Source organism: Ceratotherium simum, chromosome 12 (genome assembly GCF_057802395.1).
Source record: "Ceratotherium simum simum isolate JZ-2026a chromosome 12, ASM5780239v1, whole genome shotgun sequence".
Classification (NCBI taxonomy): Eukaryota; Metazoa; Chordata; class Mammalia; order Perissodactyla; family Rhinocerotidae; genus Ceratotherium; species Ceratotherium simum.
The window spans coordinates 34,899,020-34,926,284 of NC_141911.1; the positions used below are offsets into that span (position 1 = coordinate 34,899,020).

General features: G+C 35.0%; 1 protein-coding gene across 6 annotated transcripts in view; it reads left to right on the forward strand.

The window, feature by feature from the left end:
• The window catches only part of LRBA (LPS responsive beige-like anchor protein), a 718,950-nt gene that overhangs the window by 93,954 nt on the left and 597,731 nt on the right, over positions 1 to 27,265 (forward strand). For all 6 annotated transcript variants that reach the window (XM_087437546.1, XM_087437548.1, XM_087437549.1 and 3 more), the window contains exons 9-16: positions 1,247 to 1,393; positions 13,792 to 13,989; positions 14,172 to 14,305; positions 16,019 to 16,127; positions 16,416 to 16,568; positions 21,987 to 22,155; positions 24,415 to 24,494; positions 25,824 to 25,886. In XM_087437546.1, the coding sequence (XP_087293672.1) occupies positions 1,247 to 1,393; positions 13,792 to 13,989; positions 14,172 to 14,305; positions 16,019 to 16,127; positions 16,416 to 16,568; positions 21,987 to 22,155; positions 24,415 to 24,494; positions 25,824 to 25,886 (1,053 nt within the window). The remainder of the gene's footprint in view (positions 1 to 1,246; positions 1,394 to 13,791; positions 13,990 to 14,171; positions 14,306 to 16,018; positions 16,128 to 16,415; positions 16,569 to 21,986; positions 22,156 to 24,414; positions 24,495 to 25,823; positions 25,887 to 27,265) is intronic.

The window sequence follows — 27,265 nt, forward strand, 5'->3', positions numbered from 1 at the left end:
TGAGCTTTGAATCCCAGCTCTGTCACTAATTGACTATATAACCTTACTTTATTAAGCCTAAGTTTTCTCCACCTAAAAATGGTTATAAAATAGTACCTATCTCAGAAGGTTAATGTGATGATTAAATGAGATGCTGGTCAAAAATCTATTACCAGAGTGCCTTGTACAGAGTAAGCTCAATAATAGATGTTAGCTCTCGTTTTTTTTTTTAATACAAAAAAGGGATCAGATATGTGTATTGTTTTTTAACCTGTTTTTTTCTTACATTAACCTTTATTGAGTGCTTCCGTGCATTCCAGGCATTGTAATAAATACCTTTATTTTCTAAAAGCCCCAATCTTGCAAGATAAGTACTATTATAATCTCCATTTTACAGATGAGACTGAAGCACAGAAAGGTTAAGTAACTTGCCAAGATCAGCAGCATATGAAGTAGTGATTTGACCTAGGTGGTTTGTCTTCAGAACCCAAGTGTTAACAACTTCTCAATATTTCCTAATGTCAATACATACATATTTTTCAACAGTCTTCTAATGGTTTTGTGGTATAAAATGATACTTGTAAAGAGACATGAAAAATTTTACTTCTTTCTGCCTTTGTTGTACACATGACTGTTTAAAAAGTGGTCTTTGCAACCTGGATGTTGTTAAGAAGATTTTATGTTAGAAGAAAAACATACGCCTGCTTTTCTGGATTTACACATTTCTTTTGAGAGATCGTCTACTCCCATGACTTCACCCATTATCTATATCTTGATGTCTGCCAAAAACCTATCTTTATAGTTTTAACTTCTCATCAAACTTACTGAACCCTGTTGGCAATTACTTCTCCATCCATGTTACCTCCATCCTTATTAGCTTGCAGAAAAAATGGATTCATTATGTTCCAAACTTGTGATTTTCCTCCATTCTCCAGAGTCTGCTCTTCTATCTGGTACTTTGGTTGCCCAAGTATGAGCCTTCAGAGTCCATAATGATTTCTCTGACTCTGTTTCCTACATTCACTTTGTCATCAAGTTTTGTTGTTGTACTTTGGAAAACTTGTCTTATCTCCTTTTCTGTGATGTCTTTCTTGATCTCTACACCAGGTGGGAATGAATAAAGTGAAATGCTAACTGAATTATTTTAATATCTTCAGATTGTAGTTTAGAGTAGACAAAACATTTATACCAATAGAGGTTGTTGTTATTTCTGGAGGAGATAACTTTTTGTTTTTTCTCTAATAAAATCTTATGTTTTCTTTTACAGACCTTTGATAAATGTTTCCTGGGCTCATCAGAAACAGCAGATGCTAATAGAGTATTCTGTGGTCAGATGACTGCAGTTTACCTTTTTAGTGACGCTCTTAATGCAGCTCAGATTTTTGCTATTTATCAGTTGGGCCTGGGATACAAGGTAATTTACTTGCTGTTCGCTGCTTAACCAGAGTTAGTTGAACTTGATTTAAAGGTGGGTGATGTGTGGGGCAACTTACCTTGGGTTATCAAACTGTGTGTCGGAGTAACCAGGGAGCATTACAGAGAAGTCACAGGATTCCAAAGGGTACTTGAAATTTTTGAGGGAAACACAGTGTACTTGTCATATGTGGGGCACGGTGCAAACTGCTAGCTCAAATTTCAACTTTAGTTTATGCTGCATTTCTTTTGATGATGTCATATCTTTGCATAGCTAAGTTTTCAATAGTTGCTGTGATAAAGAGCAAGTACCATGTGAAAATCAATGTGGAACAGGAAATGAGGATGAGGTATGAAATCTGATTGTAGAGTTTGAGAATTTTTGCAGTGCCCAAGGTGCATTTCCCTCCCATTAATAATTTTGCAAATATAATAATGAAGGAAACGTTAATTTTTCTTTCAACCTGTGCATTAATTTTTTCAAATGATTACTACATTGTTAAAATACAAAGTTGTTTGGATAAACAGAAATGTTCAATATTTATTTTGGTCTAGAGCACTAGAAAAAATTACTGAGATGCTAAGAGTGTCGTGAGCCAAGAAAATTTGGGAACCTCTAGGTTATGCCATTGTTAGTCTAGTTTGGTTTTAGGTAGTGAGTTAATATCTGCTGTGTTCCTTTGAAAACAAAATCAATTTTATTGAGTTGATTTACATACCATTACAGTCAATATAGTATACACATTTTAATTAGTTTTGATGAAGTATAACTACCACAACAATTAAAAAATATCACATTTCTATCACTGCAAAAGTTTCCATTGTACTCCTTCCCAGTCAATTCCTTGTGTTTCTCTAACCCTAACCCCTTCCTGTTGACAGGCAACCACTGATCTGTTTTCTGTCAGTATTGATTAGATTTGTTATTCTTAAGGTTTTATGTGAATGGAATCTTGCAGTATGTGCTCCTTAGAGTTTGATTTCTTCTTCTTTTGTTTTTTCCTTTGCTGAGGGAGATTCACCCTGAGCTAACATCTGTTGCCAATCTTGGTCTTTTTGCTTGAGGAAGATTCACCGTGAGCTAACATCTGTCCCAATCGTCCTCTATTTTGTATGTGGGTTGCCACCATAGCATGGCGGCTGATGAGTGGTATAGGTCCATGCCTGGGAACCAAACCCCAGGCCACTGAAGTGGAGTGTGCCGAACTTAACCACAAGGCCATGGGGCCAGCCCCCTGGTTTGTTCTTAGCATGTTTTAAGATTCATCCATGTTCTTTTGTGTTAGTAGTTCCTTTTATATTGCCAAGTATTATTCCATTTTATGAATATACCACAATTTTTTCCTACTCACAAATATTTTATTCTTACTTATTTATTTATTGAGGTAACATTGATTTGTAACATTATATAAATTTTAGGTGTACATCATTATATTTCACCTTTTGTATAGACTTACGTTGTGTTCCCCACCAAAAGTCTAGTTGCCATCTGTTACCATACACACATGCCCCTTTATCCCTTATGCTCTGCCTCTACCCCCCTTTCCCTCCTGGAAACCACCAATCTGTTCTCTGTATCTGTGTGTGTGTTTATCTTCCACATATGAGTGAAATCGTATAGTATTTGTCTTTCTGACTTATTTCGCATAGCATAATACCCTCAAGATCCATCCATGTTGTTACCCATGCAAGATTTCGTCTTTTGTTATGGCTGAGTAGTATTCCATCGTGTGTATATACCACATCTTTATCCATTCATCTTTTGATGGGCACTTAGGTTTCCAGGTCTTGGCTATTGGTAATAATGCTGCAGTGAACATAGGAGTGCATATATCTTTTCAAATTAGTGTTTTTGTGTTCTTTGGATAAATACCCAGAAATAGAGTAGCTGGATCATATGGGTAGTTCTATTTTTAATTTTTTTGAGAAATCTCCATATTGTTTTCCATAGTGGCTTTACCAATTTACATTTCCACCACTAGTGTATGAGGGTTTCCTTTTCTCCGCATCCTCTCCAACACTTGTTATTTCTTGTCTTTTTAATAATAGCCATTCTGTTGGGCATGAGGTGATATCTCATTGTGGTTTTGATTTGCATTTCCCTAATAATTAGTGATACTGAATATCTTTTCATGTGCCTGTTGGCCATCTGTATATCTTCTTTGGAAAAATGTTCAAATTCTCTGCCCGTTTTTAATTAAATTGCTTTTTTGTTGTTGTTGTTGAGTTGTATAAGTGCTTTGTATGTTTTGGATATTAACCTCTTAAGGGATGTATGATTTGCAAATATCTTCTCCCATTTGGTAGGTTGTCTTTTCCTTTTGTTGGTGGTTTCCTTTGCCATGCAGAAGCTTTTTAGTTTGATGTAGCACCATTTGCTTATTTTTTCTTTTCTTTCCCTTGCCTGAGGAGACACAATATTCAAAATGATACTTCTAAGACTGATGTCAAAGAGCATACTACTTATGTTTTCTTCTAAGAGTTTTATGGTTTCAGATCTTACATTCAAGTCTTTAACCCCTTTTGAGTTAATTTTTGTGTATGGTGTAAGATAGTGGTATACTTTCATTGTTTTGTTTGTGGGTGTCTAGTGTTCCCAACACTGTTTGTTGAAGAGACTTTCCTTTCTCTGTTTTTTTCTTTGCTTCTTTGTTGAAACTTAACTGTCCATAAATGTGTGGGTTTATTTTTGGGCTCTTAATTCTGTTCCATTGATCTGTGTGTTTCTCAGTTTTCTCTTTTTTAATGTTTTGTGATTCTATTCTGAATTTTTTTTTTGTAGTTACCATGTGGTTTGTATAAAAGGTCTCATAGATAAGGTAGTCCTTTTTCTGCAGATTGCCTCTTACCTTCATTTGCTTATGCAGATTCCATCCTTTTCTTCTTCCCTTGCTATGTTTTTGTTGACACAAATGATCCCTTTTTGTATTGTGAGTTTGTTACGAAATTGAAGTGGTTATAGTTATTTTTGATGCTTCCTTTCCTTTTAACCTTTATGTTACAATTAAATGTATATTATCCTGTTCTGATACAGATTTGCAATTTTCTGATTCTGTCTCTTTAATTCCTTGCTCAAAGCTTTGTATGCCTTTGCCTTTTCATTTCAGGTAGGAGCTCTCCTTTCAACATTTCTTGTAAGGCAGGTCTAGTTGTGATGAAATTCTTCAGCTTTTGTTTGTCTGGGAAAGCCTTTATTTTCTCCTTCATATCCGAAAGGTAACTTTGCTGGATAGAATGTTCTTGGTTGACAGTTTTTATCTTTCAGTATTTTGAATATATCTTTCCACTGTCTCTTGGTCTGTAGGGTTTCTGCTGAGAAATCTGCTGATAGCCTAATGGATATTCCTTTGTAGGTTGTTTTGTTTTTTTCCCTGTCTTCTTTTAATATTTTTTCCTTGTTGTTGATTTTTGACAGTTTTATTATCATGCGGCTTAGAGAAGGTCTTTTTATGTTGAGGTAATTGGATGTTCTATTAGCTTCATGGATTTGTATATCCACTTCCTTCCCCAGGTTTGGGAAGTTCTCAGCTATTATTTCTTTAAATAAGCTCTATGCTCCCTTCTCTCTCTCTCTCTTCTCCTTCTGAGATACCCATTACCCTCATGTTGCCCTTTCTACAGGAGTCAGATAATTCTTGAAGAATTTCTACATTTTTTTCAAGTCTTAGTTCTCGCTCCTCTTCTACCTGCATCATTTCTAGGTTTCTTCTTTGAGCTTGCTAATTTTCTCTTCCATATGATCTGCTCTATTTTTAATGCTTTCTAATGCATTTTTCATCTCATCTATTCAGTTCTTCAGTTCCAGAATTTCTGTTTGTTTCTTTTTTAAAGTTTCATTCTCTTTGGTAATTTTGGTAATGTATTCCTTCTGTTCATTGATTTTATTCTTGAGCTCATTGAACTGCCTTTCTGAGGTTTCTTGTAGCTTGTTGAATTTCTTCATGACAGCTGTTTTTAACTTTTATGAGTTAGATCATAACCTTCCATGACTTTATGGTTTCTGTAGAATTGTTTTCTTTTTGTAATGCCATGGTACCTTGGTTTTTTGTGATGCTTGCTGAGTTATTCCTCTTCTGGTGCATTTGCTGTAGCAAATACATTTTTTATTTAGGTACAGCTTTGTTTTGAGTCAAACTTTTCAACTGCTTGGAGATTAGAAGCCTTTCTTTTGTTTTTCAGTAAGTAACAGTGCAATACTAGTTTTTGGTTTCTCTTACCTGAGCTGTCTCTGCCTATATTAGAGGATCTGCAGTTCTACCCTCAGTTGCCTCTATGTAGGGTGTCACTGGTACTCTCTTCTTTGCTGCCTGTGCTTCTGGGGGTTACCGATGCCTTGCTGTTGCTGGTGTTGCTTTGGTTGCTGGCTTTGCCACCAGGGGCACAAGGATGGCTGATGCCTCAGCCTTGTCCAGGATCACCTAGGTCAGAAGCTGTGGCAGGGGAACACGGAAGGTGTGGAGGGTGCTGGGTTCATGGGGCACCATCTCAGCTGTTGCCTGTTAGCTTGCGGTCACAGGTGCCCCTCCGGTTGGGATGTAGGAGTCGTGTGCTGCTACCAGGCTCCAAGCTAAGGCGGGGGCCAGGATCACAGGGCTCCACCTCTGCTCCTGCTGTTTCCCATGGCGACAGGTGCTGCTGTGGCTAGCTGGCTGCTACTGCCCACTGAATTCTCTGTGGTTGGAGGCGGCCAAGTCAGCTGCTGCAGCTGGGGATCCAGGGTCCTGTGCTCTGCCTCTGCTGATCCCCCATTTAGTCTCCTCTCCTGTGCTGCAGTTCACCCACCTTTGTATGTACTGATGTGTGGATCTTTCCTGTGTCTTGGTGTGTTGTGCAATGTAGCCATTGTTGGGTTATGGATGTTTTCTTCGCTGTAGATTGAAGGGCAGAGACAATTCTCTCATGCCACTATGATGATGATGTCCTGTTAATACCACAATTTTTCAATCTATTCATCTATTGATGGACATTCGGATTGTTTCTAGTTTTTGGCTATTATGAACAAGCTATTATGAATATTGGTGTACAGATCTTTGTGTAGCCATGTTTTTATTTCCTAGATATGTAAGAGTGGAATTGCTAAGTGGTATGGTAAGTGAAGTTACCAACCTCTTTTCCAATGTGGTTGTACAATTTTACATTTCTACAAGCAGTGTCTGAGTTTTCTACTTGCTCCACATTTCAGTTAACACTTGATATTGCTGATCTTTTTAATATTAGACATTTGAGTGTAGATATTTGAGTGGGTAACAGTATCTCATTGTGGTTTTAATTTGCATTATTGTAATGCCTATAAATGCTGAGCATCTTTTCATTGCTTATTGCATTTGCGTATCTTCTTTTATTTATTTATTTATTCTTCCCCCCAAAGCCCCAGTAGATAGTTGTATGTCATAGTTGCACATCCTTCTAGTTGCTGTATATGGGACACAGCCTCAGCATGGCTGGAGAAGCGGTACGTTGGTGCGCGCCCGGGATCCGAACCCGGGCCCCCAGCAGCGGAGCGCGCGCACTTAACCGCTAAGCCATGGGGCCGGCCCTTTTTCTGTATCTTCTTTTGTGAATTGTGTGTTCAAATCTTTTGCCCATTTTTTTTTTGGTTGGTTGTTTTCTTGTTGTTGAGATTTGAGGTTTCCTTATAGATTCTGGATATAAGATTTTTATCAGATGTTGGAGTTACAGATATTCCCCCTCCCCGCCCCCTATCTGTGTCTTACCTTTCGTTTTCTTAATATGGCTTTTGAAGAGCAGGGGAATTTAATTTTTATGAATTCTGATTTGTCATTTTTTTTCTGTTATTGTCATTTTTTTTGTGTCCTAAGAAATCTTTGCTTATTCCAAGTTTGGAAAGATTTTCTCATGTTTTCTTCTAAGTTTTAGGATTTATGTTTAGCCCTGTGAGCCATTTTGAATTAACTTTGGTGTGTGGTATGAGGTAAGGGTCAAGGTTCATTTTTTTTTTTTATAAGGATATCCTCATATTCCAACAGTATATTTTTGTAAATACTGTTCTTTCTCCATTTCATTACCTTGGCATCTTTGAGACTGTGTTGTATTTCAGTGACTTATATGTCTTTACTTATGCCAGTACTGTATTGTCTTGATTATTGTAGTTTCATTGTGAGTTTTGAAAACAGAAAGTCTAAAGCCTTCAACTATATTCTTCTTTTTCAAAATCATTTTGGCTTTTCTTAGCCCTTTGCATCTTAGATATATTTTAGAACCAGCTTATCAGTCTCTTTAAAAAAGTCTACTGGGGTTTTATTTGGTATTGTATTGAATCTATAGATTAATGACAGAATAATTGACATCTCTAATGTTGATTTTTGCAATCTGTGAACATGATATATCTTTCTGTTTACTTAGGTTTGCTTTAATTTCTCCCAGCAATGTTTTTTGGTTTCCATTTTATTGGTCATGCACACATTTTGTTAAATGTATTTCTAAGTATTTCATGTTTTTTTGGATAATAAGTAGTATTTTTAAAAATGTCTATTTCTAACCATTAGTTTCTAGTATATAGAAATACGGTTGAGTTTTGTTTATTGACCTTTTAATCTGAGACCTTGCTAAATTTGGCTATTAGTTTTACTAGCTTTTTTTTGTTATTATTTTAGGATTTTCCACACATATGTTCATGTAGACTTTTAAGTTTTTATTTCTTCATTTGCAATCTGTATGCCTTTTCTCTTTTTGGCCTATTGCACTGGGTAGCACCCTCAGTATAAATAGTTAAATAGAAGTGGTGAGCCTAGACATTTTAGCCTTGTTCCTGATTTTAGCGGGAAAGCATTCATCCATATTTTATAGATGCCATTTCAAGTTGAGAAATTTCTCTTCTATTTCTAGTTTCCCAAGAGTTTTTATTAGAAATATATTGAATTTTTAAAAATGAGTCTTGCTTTTTTATTGAGTCAGACAATCTCTGCCTTTTTATTGTAAAGTGTTTACATACTTTACATTCAATGCAAGTACACCCATGTGCTGCATAATGCTGTTTTGGTCAACAACGGACCTTATGTATGACAGTGGTCACATAAGATTAGTACCATAAAGCCTAGGTGTGTAGTAGGCTGTACCATCTAGGTTTGTGTAAGTGCACTCTATGATGTTCTCACAATGATGAAATCACCTAATGATGCATTTCTCTGAACATTCTGTACCACCTGTCATTAAGTGGTACACGACTGCATAGATATTGTGTGACTTAAATCTACTGTCTTACTATTTGTTTTCTATTTCTCCCATTGTTCTTTGATTCTTCCCTCTTTTTTCTGGTTTGATTTAGATTAATTGCATATTATTTAGGATTCCATTTTATTTCTACTATTGGTTTATTAGCAACTTTTTAGACTTTAACTTATAGTAGTCTACCAATAAATGATATTGTACAGTGTAATACCCTTCCAATGTAATCCTGCAATTACCCCTCCCATCCTTTGTTTTGTTATTGTCATAAATTTTACTTCTTCATATATTATTGTCCCCATGATATGTTATTATTTTTGATTCATTCACTTATATTTTAAAGAAATTAAAAATGAGGAAGATCATGTGTTTTATATTTACCTGTGTATTTACCATTTCTGGGATGCTTCATGTTGTTGTGTAGAGTCATGTTTCCATCTCATATCGTTTTCCTTCCATTTGAATAACTTTAATATTTTTTTGGTAATGGAGATTTACTGTTAATGACTTTTCTCAGCTTTTATTTGTCTGAGAAAGCCTTTATTCTGCTTTCATTTTTGAAAAATAGTTTCAATAGTTACAAAATTCTATGGTTACAGTTTTGTTTCTTTTTTTTTTTTGCTGAGGAGGATTTGTCCTGAGCTAACATCGGTTGCCAATCTTTCCTCTTTTTTTTTTTTGCATGAGGAAGATTAGCCCTGAGCTAACATCTGTGCCTGTCTTCCTCTATTTTGTATGTGGGTTGCTGCCACAGCATGGCTGACAAGTGGTGGAGGTCTGTGCCTGGGATCTCAACTTACAAACCTGGGACACCGAAGCAGAGTGCGCCGAACTTAACCACCAGGCCACGGGGCTGGCCCCCAGTTTTCTTTTTTGAGCTTTTTGAAGATGTTCCTCTCTTAACTGACTTGCGTGGTTTCTGACAAGAAGTGTGTGGCCTTTGTTATACTACTTCCTCGGTATCTAATATGTCTTTTCTCTTGCTCATTTGAAGATTTACTCTTTATCAGTGATTTTTCAGAAATTGAATAGGTTATATATTGGTATGGGATTTTTGTGTGTTTGTGCTTAGCCTGCTTCAGATTATTTGAACTTCTTGGACCTGTGTCTTTATAGTTTTGGTCAAGTTTGAACATGTTTTGGCCATTATTTCAAATATATTTTCCATCTTTTTTTTCCTTCTAAAATTAATATTGTATTTATTTTAGACCCTTAGATACAGGCATACAGGTCATTGAGACTCTATTTTTTTTTTGCCTGATTTATAAAATGTTTTATTTTCTAATGTTTGCATTGCAATATTTATGTTCACTAATCCTTCCTTATCAAATGTCTAATCAGCTATTAATTCCATCAGGTAAATTTTTCATATAATATGTTTTTTGTTTCTGTAAGTTTTTATTCTATTCACTGTCATCTATTTTTCTCCTTACAGTGTTTATCTCTAAAAACAAAAATACTTGACCATAGTTATAATAGCTGTTTTAATGTCTTTTTCTTCTAATATTATCATCTGTATTTCTGGGTCTGTTTTTATTTACTGACATTCTTGTGGTTACTTCAGACTTCTGATTGTTCAGTAATTTTGGGTTGGATATTGGACATTATGATTTTTATCATGTGGGTGTCTGGATTTTGTTGATTTTCTTTAAAGAGCATTGGGCTTTCTTCTGCTAGTCAGTGGATTACTTTCAGTGAAGTTTATTTGAGTTTTGTTTTAAGTTTTGTTAATGGGTCTCAGAATAGCCTTTGCTATGAATGATTTTTTTAAATAGAAGCTTTATTGAGATATAGTTTACATACTGTACCATTCACCCATTTAATATATACAACTCAGTGATTTTTGGTATATTCACAAAGTTGTTCACTTATCACCACTTTCTAACATTACACTGTGTTCATCCCAAGACGAAATACCATACTCATCAACAGTCACTCCCTATTTTTCCTCCTCCCTGGTCCCTGGCAACTTCTAATCCACTTTCTGTCTCTGTAGATTTGTCTATTCTGGCCAGTTCATGTAAATGAAATAATACAATACATGATCTTTTGTGAGTGACTTTTTTTCACTTAGCATAATGTTTTCAGGGTCCATCCATGTTATAGCATGCATCAATACTTCATTCTTTATTATTACTAAATAATATTTTATTGTATGGATATATTACATTTTTTTATCCATTCATTGGTTGATGGACATTGGGCTATTTCTACTTTTTAGGTATTATAAATAACACTGCTATAGACCCTTGTGTACAAGTTTATATGTGGACATATGTTTTCGTTTCTCTTGGGTCCATACCTAGAGTGGTATTACTGGTAATATGTAACTCGATATTTAATCATTTGAGAAACTTCTAGATTGTTTTCCAAAGTGGCTACACAATGTTTTTTTTTGGTGAGGAAGACTAGTCCTGAGCTAACATCTGTTGCCAATCCTCCTCTTTTTGCTGAGGAAGATTGGCCCTGGGCTAACATATGTGCTTATCTTCCTCTACTTTATATGTGGGAAGCCTGCCACAGCGTGTCGTGATAAGTGGTATGTAGGTTCGCGCCTGGGATCTGAACCTGTAGACCCAGGGCCGCAGAAGTGAAGTGCGTGAGCTAAACCACTATGCCACTGGGCTGGCCCCTGGCTACATCATTTTACATTTCCACAGCGGTATATGAGGGTTCCAATTTCTTCATATCCTCTCCGACATAGGTTATTATCTGACTTTTTTTTTTTTTTTAAATTTTTATTTATTTATCTTTTTTCCCCAAAGCCCCAGTAGATAGTTGTATGTCATAGCTGCACATCCTTCTAGTTGCTGTATGTGGGATGCGGCCTCAGCATAGCCGGAGAAGCGGTGCGTCGGTGCGTGCCCGGGATCCGAACCTGGGCCGCCAGCAGCGGAGCACGCGCACTTAACTGCTAAGCCACGGGGCCAGCCCTATTATCTGACTTTTTGATTATAGCCATTCTAGAGGGTGTGAGATGGTATCTCATTGTGGTTTGATTTTGATTTGCATTTCCCTCATGACTAATGATGTTGAGCCTTTTTTATGTGCTCTTATATATGGATTGGAAGACTTGCTATTGTTAAAAAATGCATACTACTCAAAGCAGTATACAAATTCAATACAATTCCTTTCAAAATCCCAATGACATTTTTTGTACAAGTACAAAAACAATCCTAAAATTCATATAGAATCTCAAGGGTCTCTGAATAGCCAAAACAATCTTGAAAAAGAATAACAAAGTGGTCTCACTTCAGAATTTCAAAACATATTGCAAAGCTACAGTAACCAAAACATTATGGTACTTGCATAAAGATAGGCACACAGACTAATGGAACAGAACAGAATTCAGAAATAAATCCCTGGATTTATGGTCAAATGATCTTCTACAAGGACACAAAGACCATGCAATGGTGAAAGGATAGTCTCTTCAGCATATAGTGTTTTGAAAAGTGGATATCCACATGGAAAATAATGAAGTTGGATTCTTACCTTACACCATATACCAAAATTAACTCAAAATGAATTAAAGACTTAAACATAAGACCTAAATTATAAAACTTCTACATGAAAACAGGGGAAAAGCTTCATGACATTGAGTTTGGCAATGATTTCTTAGATATGACACCAAGAACACAGGCAACAAAGGCAAAAATAGACTGCATCAAACTTAAAATCTTTTGTGCATCAAAACTTTTGTGCCATCAAGGAACAGAGTGAAAAGGCAACCTGTGAAATGGGAGAAAATATTTTGAACCATATATCTGATAAAGGGTTAATATCCAGAATATGTAAAGAACTGTAAGTCAACAACAAGAAAAAAACAAGTAACTCTTTCAAAAAGTGGGCAAAGGACTTGAATAGACATTTCTTCAAAGAAGATATACAAATGGCCAACAAGCATGTGAAAAGAGGCTGAACATCACTAATCATCAGAGAAATGCAAATCAGAACCACAGTAGACATCACCTCATACCCATTAGTATCGCCGTTTTTAGATAAAACCACAGAAAATAGCAGTGTTGACCAAGGTGTTGAGAAATTAGTACCTTATGCACCATTGGTGGGAATGTAAAATAGTGTAGCTTCTGTGGAAAACAGTATGACGATTCTTCAGTAAATTTAAAATAGAATTATTGAGGCCAGCCTGGTGGTGTAGTGGTTAGGTTCATACACTTGGTGTTGGCGGCCCAGGGTTTGCTGGTTCAGATCCTGGGCACGGACCTACACACCGCTCGTCAAGCCATGCTGTGATGGTGTCCCACATACAAAATAGAGGAAGATTGGCACAGATGTTGGCTCAGAGACAGTCTTCTTCCAACAAAAAGAGCAAGATTGGCAACAGATGTTAGCTCAGGGCCAATCTTCCTTACCTAAAAAAGAAAAAAATAGAATTACCATATGATTGAGCAATCTTACTTCTCTGTATATGTTCAACAGAATTGAGAGTCTGAAAGAGATATTTATGCACCCATGTTCATTGCAGTATTATTCACAATAGCCAAGAGGTTGAAGCAACCTAATTGTCCATGGATGGGTGAATAAAGAAAATGTGGTATATTTATACAATGTGTTATTATTCAGCTTTAAAAACGAAGGAAATCCTGTCACATGCTACAACATGGGTGAATCTTTTTTTGACTTTATGTCAGTCACAGAAAGGCAAATACTGTATGATCTCACTTAGATGAGTTATATAAAGTGGTCAAACTCATAGAATCAGAATGTAGAATGGTGGTTGCCAGGGGATGAGGGGAGGTGGAAATGAGATATTCAGTGGGTATAGCAGTTCAGTTTTTCAAGATATAAAAGTTCTAGAGATTTGTTGTACAGCAATGTGCATATAGTTAACATGACTGTACTCTTAAAAATGTTTAAGATGGTAAATTTTGCTACGTGCTTTTTACCACAATTAAAAAAAAAAGACAAAATAAAATGAAAAAAGACAAAATATGCTCTATAAGACATTAAGTTTTACATTTTTTTAATGTAAGTTTTTAATGGCAAGTTGACTTGATTTCCATTATATCTTTAAAATGAATTCAGTCCACTTTAGAAGTAATTAAATGTGCAGGGTTCCTCTCGTTTAATATTATTAGAAAAATGATCAGTGGTATGTCTCCTCCTCAAACTTTTACATCTGTGGTGATTTGTATCTAGATTTTCGTTTTGTGGCATACTATCTTAACTGTTCTACTTTTTATTAATTCTTAGGGTACATTTAAATTCAAAGCAGAAAGTGACCTGTTCCTTGCTGAGCATCATAAACTTTTATTGTATGATGGCAAGCTCTGTAGTGCCATTGCGTTCACATACAATCCACGTGCTACAGATGCCCAGCTCTGCCTCGAATCATCCCCTAAGGACAACCCTTCGATTTTTGTTCATTCACCACATGCACTCATGCTCCAGGTACTAGCTATAATCTTTTAAGAATATTTTTAATGGTAAATTTTGATGTATCATTGAGGCATATTTGATAGCTTCTATTAAACACATTAAATGTAATATTTTATTGTTCCTGTTATGCTTTATTTTTAATTGTTTTGGAAAAGAAATCATTGAAATCTTTACTGTGTGTTCTATTTTATAAGGATGTGAAAGCAGTTTTAACACATTCCATCCAAAGTGCTATGCATTCAATTGGAGGAGTACAAGTGCTGTTTCCACTTTTTGCACAGTTGGATTATAGGCAGTATTTATCTGATGAGGTTGACTTGACTATATGGTGAGTGCCTTTGGTTTTTTTTTCTTTAATTTGATGTGAGAGTTACTTTCATCACTGTTGAGCTGCACAATATTTTTTTATGCCTTTTAAATTTGTTACGGAGTTGGAAGAGAATTTAAAGAAATTTGTAAATTATAATGTTATTACGAATTCTCATCAATTATAGTATTAATTTAAATTCTTCTTTAGCAGTAGAACATATGGAAGTTCTAAAAAACATTAAGTTGTTTTTGAATCAGGTTAGAAATGGTGATAATGGATGTATCATAAATGAATACATTTTTGTCTAACATTCTAATTTAAAAATATTTTAAATTGTTATTTGGCAGTGATTTATTATGGGAATTTGGCTTTTCATATTTATTATTGATTGCATGTAACTAATTGAAATCTAAAAGTTTGGATGATGTTATATAATAGATGATTTTTCTTTTTTGATGGTATATTTGGCACATTTGTCTGCTCTGTTGTGGTGTTGAGGCTAAAAAAGGTACAGACGCATGAATTCTAGGATGAGTTATAAAATGTTGGAGAGGATGTCTAAATGAATTTTTCATGGATGTACGTTCTAGTGAAACCATTTATAGTAAAGTAATTAGGTTTAATTTTTATGTTTTCCATTCTCCCTTTTTGAAATTCTCTCTCTGATTTCTTCTTTTGTACATAACTTGCAGTCTGCTATCAATGTATATATTTGATGATGTAATTTCTCCAGATGATTTTTAGGCAACACAATGGCTTATTTTTTTTAAAAGGAACGAGATATCAAATCTAGTAGTTATTGACTATGTTAAAAAATTAAAATAAAATTATCCTTGATGTATTACTACCTCATAAAATTTTTTTGCATCCTGGTCTAAAACTTTTGTAACAGGGCTCAGTTATTTTTTTCTTGATTACCTTTTTTTTATATTTATTTTTCACCCTCTGTATTGGAATTGCTGACAGTTAAAGCACTTTTGTGGAGGAGGTTGGCTTCCAGTTATGCTCTCTCTTTCTTGGTGGGAATGTCTCAGAGCCTTTGAGAAGGAGGTAACAGCTGACCTTATTCCGTTTCATTTTAAGTGTCTCTAAAAGTTGTGAGGATGGGAGCGTGGCTGTGGCCCCTGTTCATTTTAAAAGTCTTCTCGACTGTTGAATTACAAGTTTCCTATTGGAATAGTAAACAAAATTCTTAAATTAGTGTTTGAGGACTTTAGTTTGTCTCCAGCTTAACTTTACTTTCTTATTTTCCCCTTTATGAACACTCTGTTGCATTCAAATTAGACCAGTCTGGAGCCCTAACACATTTTGAGGATTTCTACCCTAGTGTGTTTGCTCCGCATATCTTGTCCTTCTGTTTGTCCTCTAACTCTCCAAAATTGAATATACTTGCTGATCCAAGTTACATCTCTTCTTTAAGGCTTTAATATACTTATGTTAGCCATTTTATTACTTGTTTTTGGACATCGTTAATTTTTCTCTATTTCGTCCATGTTTGTCATATTGTTTCTAAGTAATTCACTTATTAATATGTTTGTGATAAAGTATATTAAATAAATATTTGAGTAGATTCTAGTCCTGAAATAATGTTGGAGGCAATTTTAGTAGAATCAGTTTCCTTGAAATAGAGAACTTTTTATTAACTTAATAAATAATGAATGAAAGACTGCATCTAACTTTTTTTTAATAGAATATGTTTTTTCAAACCATTGCCTTTATTCTTATTCCCAGTTCAACTTTGCTGGCTTTTATCATGGAGTTGTTGAAGAACTCAATTGCTATGCAGGAGCAGATGCTTGCCTGCAAGGGCTTCTTGGTAATAGGATATAGTCTTGAAAAGGTGAAGTATGAAATACTTTACATTTTTGATTCTTAATTTGCATTCCGTTGACTTGGTCTGCTAAGTGGTTGAGAAATTCTGTCTGCAAGTGTGTCTCCTTGGTTATGTAAAATTACCTAAGCCCCTTGCCCCCATTGCTTTATTAGGGAAATGTGGTATTGAGTCTCATGGCATCTTTAACTTTGAGCATAGTCTGTTGGCCAGCTTTTTTCTGGTATTGACAGCCTTTAGTTTATTTACCTTGCCTTGTGTGTTGGTAGTGACCTTTGAAATTCTTTTTTTTTGCAGTCTTCCAAATCCCATGTCAGCAGAGCAGTACTTGAACTTTGCCTTGCATTTTCAAAATATCTGAGTAATCTGCAGAATGGGATGCCCTTACTCAAGCAATTGTGTGATCACATTCTTCTTAACCCAGCTATATGGATTCACACCCCAGCCAAGGTAATATATGTATTGATTTTGTTTTACTATCTTTACTAAGTTTTTGTACTTGAGAAGAGTGATAATTATGAGGATTTTCTTTTATCCTGTTATGTGCTATTATGTATGATTTCAGTGTATCGCATGTTTTGACTAAGCATACTTATTTTCTTTTTAGGTAAATTTCCAAGTCAGTATATCTCTCCCTCTTCCTCCCCCTCCCCCTCAGTATTTTTTTTTTTTTTTTGTGAGGAAGATCAGCCCTGAGCTAACATCCATGGTAATCCTCCTCTTTTTTTTTTTTTTTGCTGAGGAAGACCGGCTCTGAGCTAACATCTATTGCCAATCCTCCTCCTTTTTTTCCCCCAAAGCCCCAGTAGATAGTTGTATGTCGTAGTTGCAAATCCTACTAGTTGCTGTATGTGGGACGTGGCCTCAGCATGGCCGGAGAAGCAGTGCATTGGTGCGCTCCTGGGATCCGAACCCCGGGCCACCAGTAGCGGAGCGTGTGCGCTTAACTGCTAAGCCACGGGGCCGGCCCCCCCCCTCAGTATTTTTAAAAAACAGCACCATAGTCTTTATTTTTTGTCATTAAATCAAATAAAATTTTATTTGAGATTGATTTACAAAATATAAATCAAAATTGGACAGTTCCAACGTAAATATAATGTTTCCTATCAACTGTAGCTCTGTTCTATTGCAAATATACATACATATCTATGTGTGTATACATTATATAAATGTATATATTTTTTCATTCTGTAACTAACCATGTTCACTCTCCTTCTTCCTTACGTACATATCCCTTTCACCAGCATGATGAACTCCTGAGTTTACTTCTTACAGGAACAGCTGAAATGTCACGTTTTCTGAAGGCTTCCATGACATACTGCTCTCATTTAATCATTTTAATTTCATATTAATTCAAATTAGTAAATACAATTATATTTGTACACAATAATTTATTTAGTACTGTAAGAACAAACCAATTACTTCTAAGTGAACATAAGTGAATTTGTGATAAAGTATACAAATAAAACCTTTGATAGGGCCGGCCTGGTGGCTTAGCAGTTAAGTGTGTGTGCTCCGCTACTGGCGGCCCGGGTTCGGAGCCCGGGCACGCGCTGATGCACCGCTTCTCCGGCCATGCTGAGGCGGTGTCCCACATACAGCAACTAGAAGGATGTGCAACTATGACATACAACTATCTACAGGGGCTTTGGGGAAAAAAAAGGAGGAGGATTGGCAATAGATGTTAGCTCAGAGCTGGTCTTCCTCAGCAAAAAGAGGAGGGTTAGCACGGATGTTAGCTCAGGGCTGATGTTCCTCACAAAAAAAAAAAAAAATTGTCCTAAAAATGTTAATAGTGGTGGTAAGTAGAACTTGAAACAGAAATTTTTATTAAATTGCATAATTGTATCTGTCCTATCTGCAGTTTTTATTAGAAGTTGTGTTATTTCAAACCCATTTATTTCTTCTCCTCTCCCTTTTGGTCCACCTGCAGTGTTTTTCATTATTTAGGTTGGAATAGCACATACTTATTCTAGTTGTCAGAAAAACATTTCTGCAGGCTTTTTTTGCTATTCTAGAGTCATAGTATCTTATTTTCAGCTGGTCTTTTAAATGTTAAAGAGAAAAACAGCTGCTGACTCTGATTGCCATTTGGAAATAATCAAAGGAGGCAGCTGGAGGTTGTAGCTTTTTTTCTCTGGGTTCAAATTTGACCTCTTTCTCTTCTATGACCCTCAGTCTTATTTCTTTTTAAGGATTGTTTCAAGTTACTTTTTAAACCTTTTACTAGACACTTTTTTGTCTTACGAAGCAGCATATTTGTAAGGCTTTGGGTCTCTTTTCATGTTGTCAAAAAGCCTCTTATTAGATACTTAGTTGTAGGGGAATATTTTTAAAATTTTATTATATCATTTCCTTAAGTTCCTAGTATTATTACACTCAATTTCTTACCTTTTCCTTGTTAATAATTTTCTTTAATTTCCTTTTTATAGTTTGCAATTGATTTGATAATATTAAACTTTCCTTCTGTTTCTGCTGTCTGCTTTGTGTATCCATGAGGGGTTATATCTACTTTTATTTTATTATAAAAGTAGTTACAACAAAGGGTAGATTCAAAGTTGGTTCGAACAGAAGCTCATACAGTTTGGGAGAGGGGGAGCTTTTTAAGAAAAAGAATACGATATAATGCATATAAAATTAGGTTTAGAGTCTTGGAAGGAAGCTGTGTAGATGATTGGGCATAAAGTTTAAGCTTCATTAACTTCATGATAAATTCACTTCTGGTTATAAAAGTTGGGGGTATGGATGTATGAATCAACTTTTACTTTTGGAAAAAGGTGCTCACAGTGATTTATAATATCCATTTATCATTGATCTGCTTGGAGACAGTCTTTTTACCGGCCTAACAAAAGAGATGAATTTTCCTGTATACAGTAGTCCTTCGTTTGTTTAGTGGCTACTTTATGCTGTGCGCTATGGATACAGTAGTGAACAAGACAGATCTGATTCCTGCCCTCAAAGAATTTAGGTCTAATGGGGAAGACAGATGTTAACCATAATTTGTGTAGTTATTAGATTATATAATGAGTGAATGAGGAAAGGTTTATTTGTAATTAGCATATGAATAATCTAGAAGTCTCCATTTTTGTTCATCTCAATATGTTGCTGTTAAATCCTATTCATTTTTCTTTTACTACAGTATCATTCTCAATGGAGGCTGACTTTCTCCAGTTTTCCATATCTTTGTTTACCACTTTTTGGCCAGAATTCTTATATGTTTTTAACATTTCACTCTTATCAGATCACTTCTTAGCCCCAAAACTGGTAATGGCTTTCCATTTTTTTAAGAATAAAGTAGTCCATTTTCTAGTATTAAGTTTCATGCCAATTCTCCTTTTTAGGCTTTCTAGCTTAAAAACTCAATTATCTTCAATGGCTAGACAGGTACCAAAAGGTTGTGTTAGGGCCGGCCCCGTGGCTTAGCGGTTAAGTGCGCGCGCTCCGCTGCTGGCGGCCCGGGTTCGGATCCCGGGCGCGCACCGGCGCGCCGCTTCTCCCGCCATGCTGAGGCTGCGTCCCACATACGGCAACTAGAAGGATGTGCAACTATGACGTACAACTGTCTACTGGGGCTTTGGGGGGAAAATAAATAAATAAATAATATTTAAAAAAAAAAAAAAAAAGGATGTGTTAGAGCAGTGGTTCCCAGTCTTGCTTGTCAGTAGAATCAGTGGGGAGAAGTTATTTAAAAAAAAAAACAGAAACAGAATCTCATGCCCTCTACCCTAGATTCTGATTTAATTGGTCTGGGACAGGGCCCAGACATCAGTATTTTTTTTAAAATGTTTTTCAGGCATTTTAATGCACAGCCACAGTTGAGGACCATTGTTCTAGATCTAGGAAAACCTTTTGTATCATCTACCATTTTTCCTGTTTAAAATTTCTTCTTTTGTTCTGTCTATCTATCCTACTACTTATCTTCAAAGCCTACCTTGATACCTACTTTATTAGTGAAGCTTTTCTTGACTATTTTAGATTATCCTATAGTAATTTCTCTGCCTTCTGAATTCATAGTATTTAATAGTTCTATGCCACTCATTTTGCAACATGTTGCTCTGTGACTTTTCTTATGTTTCAGTAGGTGTCTTGATTACCTTTGGTTTTTCACTTAAATTTGTGTGTATTTTTTGTCTTCTCAACTAGATTTCAGCTACTGAGGGACAGTGTGTATGCCATTGTATAATACAGTGCTATGCCTACAGGTGGATGTAAATATTTTCTCAGTGACTGAAATAGCATGGTTAAGAATTTGAGTCATGTCATAGAAAGTGTTGCATAGCATCAATGACAAGTAAACTGGGCCTATCCATTTGAACAGCAGTAGCTACATCGAAATAATGTTATTTTTCGGCAAGTCAGTAGATTATAGCATATAGATGGTTTTCTGAACTGCAAGCATCTTCTAAGCCTCAATTTTAAGGGGTTCAAAATCTGCTACTCTTTACCACATATGGTTACTGAATGACTCCCTAATTCATTTAGCCTAATTATTTATTTATAGGAAATCTGGAAGATAGCACTCAATTTTCACTCTAAAGAAATCACCAGGTAACACTGAGGTATCTTGCAGGGTTGAAAATGCAAATGCCCTCAGTGTTCAGGAAGGTAACATAAATGTTCAGTTGTAAATGATCAAGAGTAGTTGGTCTTTGGCTAAGGGGAAAGTATATGTGCCCTTCTTAAAGTTGTTCAGTTTATAGAGTATATCTACTAGCAATGAAATGAAAAATTCTTGATTTTGACATGAGAGTAGAGCAAAAGCTATCCTTCTTCTCTGCTGCCATAAGTACTAAAATATAGTTGTTGGTAAATTTTAAAGCCATTATTTCACTGAAATTTTGTGTTAAGATGAAATGTGCAGGGGCTGGCCCGGTGGCGCAGGCGGTTGAGTGTGTGCGCTCTGCTGTGGCGGCCCGGGGTTCGCCGGTTCAGATCCTGGTTGCACACTGACGCACTGCTTGGCAAGCCATGCTGTGGCGGCGTCCCATATAAAGTGGAGGAAGATGGGCACGGATGTTAGCCCAGAGCCAGTCTTCCTCAGCAAAAAAAGAGGAGGATTGGCAGATGTTAGCACAGGGCTGATCTCACACACACACAAAAAAAGATGAAATGTGCAGGGTGGGGCAGCACTTATATTCTTTTTCTTACATTCTGAGAGCTTATATTTTGAAGTTAATAAGTTCTTATGTGTTTATTTAGAAATAAGACTGGTAGAATCCTTTCCTAATCGAGGGACAGGGCTGATAAACATGTTTAGAGACTGTAATGTTATGATTACAGTCTTTGTAGTAATGAGCTATTATAACAGAATTCTGTTTTTCTAATAAATATTTCTTAAGTTAGGCTTTACACATTTTTGTATGGTTTTCTTTCTTTTGACTTATTCCTACTTGTGATCTTTTGAGTTACTCCTACTTCCTTTTTCTTTTGTTTTTTTTTTGGAGTTATTCTAGCTTCTGATTTTCTTTAAAACAGAAAATTCCTAGCTTTTTAAAAGAACTGTGCACAGCAGGAGTAGTAAGTTTGTTATAAAAAGTTACACATGCTCATGAGTAATTGCTGATTGCTAAATAGGAATCAGTTTTTTCCATGGAATAGTGCTGCAAAAATTTGATGTAATTGGGGGTGTTTATAATGCTACTGTAAAAGATAAATTTACTCGGTTTAGCTTTATAAGGAGTGTGTGTGCTTGTGCACGTGTGTCAGTGGATATGTGTTACCTCTTAACATGGATGTTATTATCAAGCTCAGCATCTTCATATTTGGAACATGTATGGTCCAAGTAAAGCAGCCTGAGGGTATTACTGGAAACAGGGATAAAATGATGGTCTACTTCTTTACTTGAAGATCTTCATTTTGATTCTCTAGGTTCAGATGACACTCTACACTTACCTCTCCACGGAATTCATTGGTACAGTCAACATATATAATGCCATTCGGAGAGTTGGAACAGTGCTTCTCATCATGCATACACTGAAGTACTACTACTGGGCAGTGAACCCTCAGGATCGAAGTGGTATTACCCCAAAAGGATTAGGTATACCGTCTCTGTCTATATATTATGTCATACATATGGCAAATCAGGATTTTCTTTTTTTTTTTTTTTTTTTTTTTTTTAGCCAATGCTATTACATTACTCTGGAAGTTTTTCTAAATCTTATTATGGCAAAATTTTATTTTAATCTTGTTGGTAATTTTAATAGTTTCTTCTAAATTGTGGTTGCCAGAGGTTAATAACTTGCTATTTCTATAGAGGGATGCTACTTTTGCTGGTATGACTTATTTGGGGAGCAAATATGATTAGAATAATTGTGTTAAGGCACTGAAAATGAGAAGAAATTCTATATTAGCAACTGGTATTGATGCTGAGGCCAATTATTACAACAAGGATCATTGAAAAAAGTGTTTTTTGAGAGATGGAGACTTCCTGCAGAAGTAGTGAGTATGTGCTTCTAATAAATAATATAATGAAATTACAGAATTTCAGTAATTATTTTCCTGTATAATCAGGACTAAATTACTGGAAGGATAATACTCAATCATCATGTCCGCAGTTTGAGGAAGGGGTCGAAATAAAAATCTGACACATAGTGGCTCTTTTGATTGTAAGTATTGCAAAACCTGCTTCAAACTGGCTTACATCATACAAGGGAGTTAATCAGCTCATGTAAACTGGCAGTTTCGTAGAACTTGGTGCAAGGGTTCAGAATATGGCCCTCAGATCCAATTTGTCTCTCCATTTCCTAGTTCTTCTGTGTTGGCTCTTTTCATGTATTCTCTCCCTTTGTAGTAGCAAGCAGCCTCTTGACCTTTTACATCCTCACAACTTTAAGTCCAGCAAAAGAGCATCTCCTTGTATCAAGCAATTCTAGCAAAAGTCTCTTTATTGCTCATTGGCTCTGATTGCATCATGTGCCCATCTATGTGGCAGGTATTCTTCAGATTGCCCAGACATAGAGGCCCTTCCCACCTGCAAAACATGTGATTTTAGAGTGAGGATGGGTTCGATCCTTTGATAAAAATTAAAGGCTGTTGCTTGAAATCAGGAAACAGATGCTGGAGAGTCGTACAACATACATTCTGATTGTACTCTAAGGCTTTGGCTGTTCAGTGATTTACAAAGACAAGTTTCATATTTGTACAATACTTTTTTTTAATTTCTTTCAAAATAAGCTCAATTTTCTTTCAGAGTATATGCTATCTATAATTTAGAAAGCTCTGAGGACATACAGAAGTTATATGATCTGTTTAAGCTGGCAAGGTTGTGGCGGATCTAGAACTAGGTCATAGTTTCGTGATGACTATTTTATGGTGCTCTAGGTGTTTCATGTACTGTCCTGGGTGATAGTCTTATATTCTGGCCTTGATTTTATAACTGATTAGTGACCCTGGGAAAGTCTCATACTTCAAGTGAGAGAGCTTGGCAAACTTTGGGAGTCTTTTGTAACTCTGTAACCTATTCTTTTTCTAGGAGTTGTCATGTGGAACAAATTTTAAACAATTTTCTTCCTGTTTTAATTGATCTGTTGCAGGTCATGGTGGTCCTATGCTTTGGTGGTCTAGGAACTAGTTGTAAATAATGATTAGTGGGGGAAAAATTGCACAAAATGTAAGGCAAACAGGTACCTAACTTAGGATCTTAGAACAATGAGTGTTTGGTTTCAAAGCTTCCCACTTGGGAATTATATGTTTGAGACATGAAAATTGACTTTAATGTGAGCCATGTGTGACCAAGGACTTGTTTAAGAAGAGGAGGAGATGTCAGAGGTAGTCAACATAATGTTTCCCTTCTTCATGAACGATACTTTATTGAGCTGTACTTTTTGAGATTTTTCTGTTAGCTTACACAATGGTAACAGTAGAAAAAAGTTTTCTTGTACTAAATTCACATATAAATTTTAGATTTTCTTTTGCTTTTTTCTTTGTAAATTTGTGTTATTGTAATAACATTCCCAGAGAGTCTTTTAAAACAAAATATAAGTACATATTGTTATTGAATACAAATTTTATTTGTTACCTCATTTTTATGTTTTGGAATTCCTTTGACCTTATTCAAAAACAGACTTCTTTATTGTAGTTTCAGCATATCCCATTTTGTACATTTGGAGCCTTGTATATACAATTGCATGTGAGATTGAATGCTTGTCTTTCTAGAGGCATGAAACTCTTTAGGAGACTGACCTTTATGTTTCTTATGAATAAATGGAAAAACTATTGGGAATGAGAATTTTATACTTAACTTTGAGGTCTTTGAAATACTAAATGAGTGCGTATATATGTTTGTTTTTTTTTAAAGATGGACCACGACCTAATCAAAGAGAAATACTTTCTCTACGAGCATTCTTGTTGATGTTCATTAAGCAATTAGTGATGAGGGTGAGTTTATATTTCTTATGCTATAGCATGTGTGTATTGTAACTTATAATTTCACATAAAAGACAATCTCGGTTTATTTACTCTAGAGTTTATTCTAGAGTTACACACTGGAAAATACTTTAGAAGATATTTGTTTCTATGTTTGGTTTCTGTACTTCTTTCTTAGGCATATATGAGTATACATTATTGCAGAGTTGGAGATTGATAATTGTAATATAGGTTATATGAATTTCTGTAGGAGTTCAAGTGTATACATTGTTTCATTCATCAAGTATTTACTGAGTTTCTATTACTTCTATTGTTTTGGCATTGGTGATGCAATAGTCAACAAATCTCCTCAAGGAGATTTCATTTTTAAGGGGCTCTTTGTAACTGACATTCAGATTTTGAGAAATAATTTTCCTTTATAAATGTAGCATATAGGTGTATCAGCCTTTAGAAATGATTACACTGTGTCCCGTTTCAGGCTCGTATAGGTAAAGTAAAATTTAATATTATTTTTAAGGAAGGTGTTTTGGTTTATAATATAAGATGGCAATATATAAATATATTCACTGCCAGTATTTTTTTCAATATTTTATTATATCATTTTATTTTTTATTCTTTACAATTTAATGCTTTATTAGCAGTCACATAATATTATGGTACGTGGACCTAACGTTTAGTATATCTTTCAGACTCAGATACCTTATTTCCATTTATTAAAAAATTTATCCCTTGAATTGTCTCTTTTTCTATTCTTTCCTAGTGTGTTTTTGTTTCCTAATTCTTTCTTACTGTTCTTTTTTGAGATTGCTGCTTTGTTTTATGATTAATAAATTGATAGAGTAGGTTAAAAATTTTCATACTGAGTTTATATTTGAAAGTGCAGTGTTTTTCCTGGTGAAATTACTACTCAGTTTTTAGTACCTGCCATTTTAACTCAGTAATTTTAGAAACTGTTCAGTTTACTCTCCAAATTTAGTAGAAAAAATAAATAGAAAAGTTGTCCTCTGTATTAGAGAAGTGATAGCTGTGGATAATACTCTTTTATTTATCACTAGTTATTATGTTTGCTTTCTTCAGGATTCTACAGCTTTACTAGATAGGTTATCATATAAGGTGCTGAAACAGGATACTGATGTCACATCTCTTTTGACTTCTACACAGCCTTGAATACTGCATGTTTTTAGTGCTTCCCCCAATTTTTACTTTAAATTTAGATTCTATATTACATTATCTTTTTATATTTATAGGAACTGACCAAGTTGATAAATCTATATATATAATTTCCCTTTTTAAAAAGTTTTTTATATGCAACTGTAAGATACTTGTATTATATTTTTAAAGGATTCTGGAGTAAAGGAAGATGAACTGCAGGCCATTCTTAATTACCTGCTCACTATGCATGAGGTAATATCTGAATTTTATATTTTGGGATTTCATTTCTTGATGCTGTATTATGGGCTTTTTTTAAAAGTAAAAAAAATTTAAAGAAATATTTCATTAATGATATAACTATGAGTAAATTTATGTAGGAACTAAATCTTAGCAACCTTCATTTAAAATGATTAAAAATGATTGGATTTTTAAATTCATAACGCAAGTTTCCCACTGATTTTGCATGTTCAAATACTGTTAACTCATTTGTAATGGGATTTAAAATTATGTGGTTGAAAAAGAGGTTGAAAAATAAATAGGTTGAAATGCCCTGGGTTTTTTTTTCTTTATTTTTTATCATTGGGAAAATATAATATATGCCATATGTAATCTAACTAAATAATCTGATTAAATGTGTTTAAAATAAGTAAAATTTGGAAATTAATGGAATTTCATGTAAAGCACAATATTTTAAATGATAATTTATATTTCTATGTTATAATTCATGTCTTGTGACTTAATAAATATCTGTTATAGTACGAAATAGTACCTTCTTTAATCATTAATAAATGAGAGAGATTATTTGGACCCATCTTTGTTAATTGGGGCAGAAAAGAGTGGATTAAATTTCTTGACTGGATCATATTTGACTCAAACATTAATGATTTTGATTTCTTTTTCCTCTTGAGTAGAGTATTATATTATATTTTTAGATTTTCCTGACCCAATGTAATAGTTGAAGATTTTCAATTGAATTTCCTAGTAACCTGTTATTATATGTGATTATTTTGTTAATCCCTAAGGGACCGAAGTACTTCATAACAGAGAAACTGGAAGTCACAGTGATCTTCTTTTTTCTCTGAATCTGTTCATAGATCTTGCAGGTTCTTCACATAACACTTTTCCAAAGGCTCAGTGCCCTAGCTCGTGATCATTTTACTTAGCATATTGAGAATTAGGCATTCAGGTACTGCTACAGCACAAGTTAAACACAGTGAATGAAAATCTCGAGGCAGGGCCAAAGAGATAACCAGCTGCTGCCTCCTTTTACCTCTTGGGGTCAGTGTTGCCCAGATTGGCCCTACTGATATACATACATATGGGACTATTCAACCAAGGTTGTGAAGGATTTTCCTGAAATTTTTGTTAGATTTCAGAACTCCTATATACTCCTGTGCTGTTCTGTAAATGTTATCAAGTTATACCATAGACAGTAGTATGTTGACTCAATAAACAGTTATTGATCATCTCTATTTTTAATACTGACAACAGTTAATATATGAGAATTGTCCAGTTTTCATTCCCAAAATGTCTTCTTTTGGAACTAATTTCTTGACAGGCTCAGTGAACAAGGTGGTCCAGGTAAAATAAGTTTAGGATGATACAGAGTATGTTGCCCCCAACACTACCAC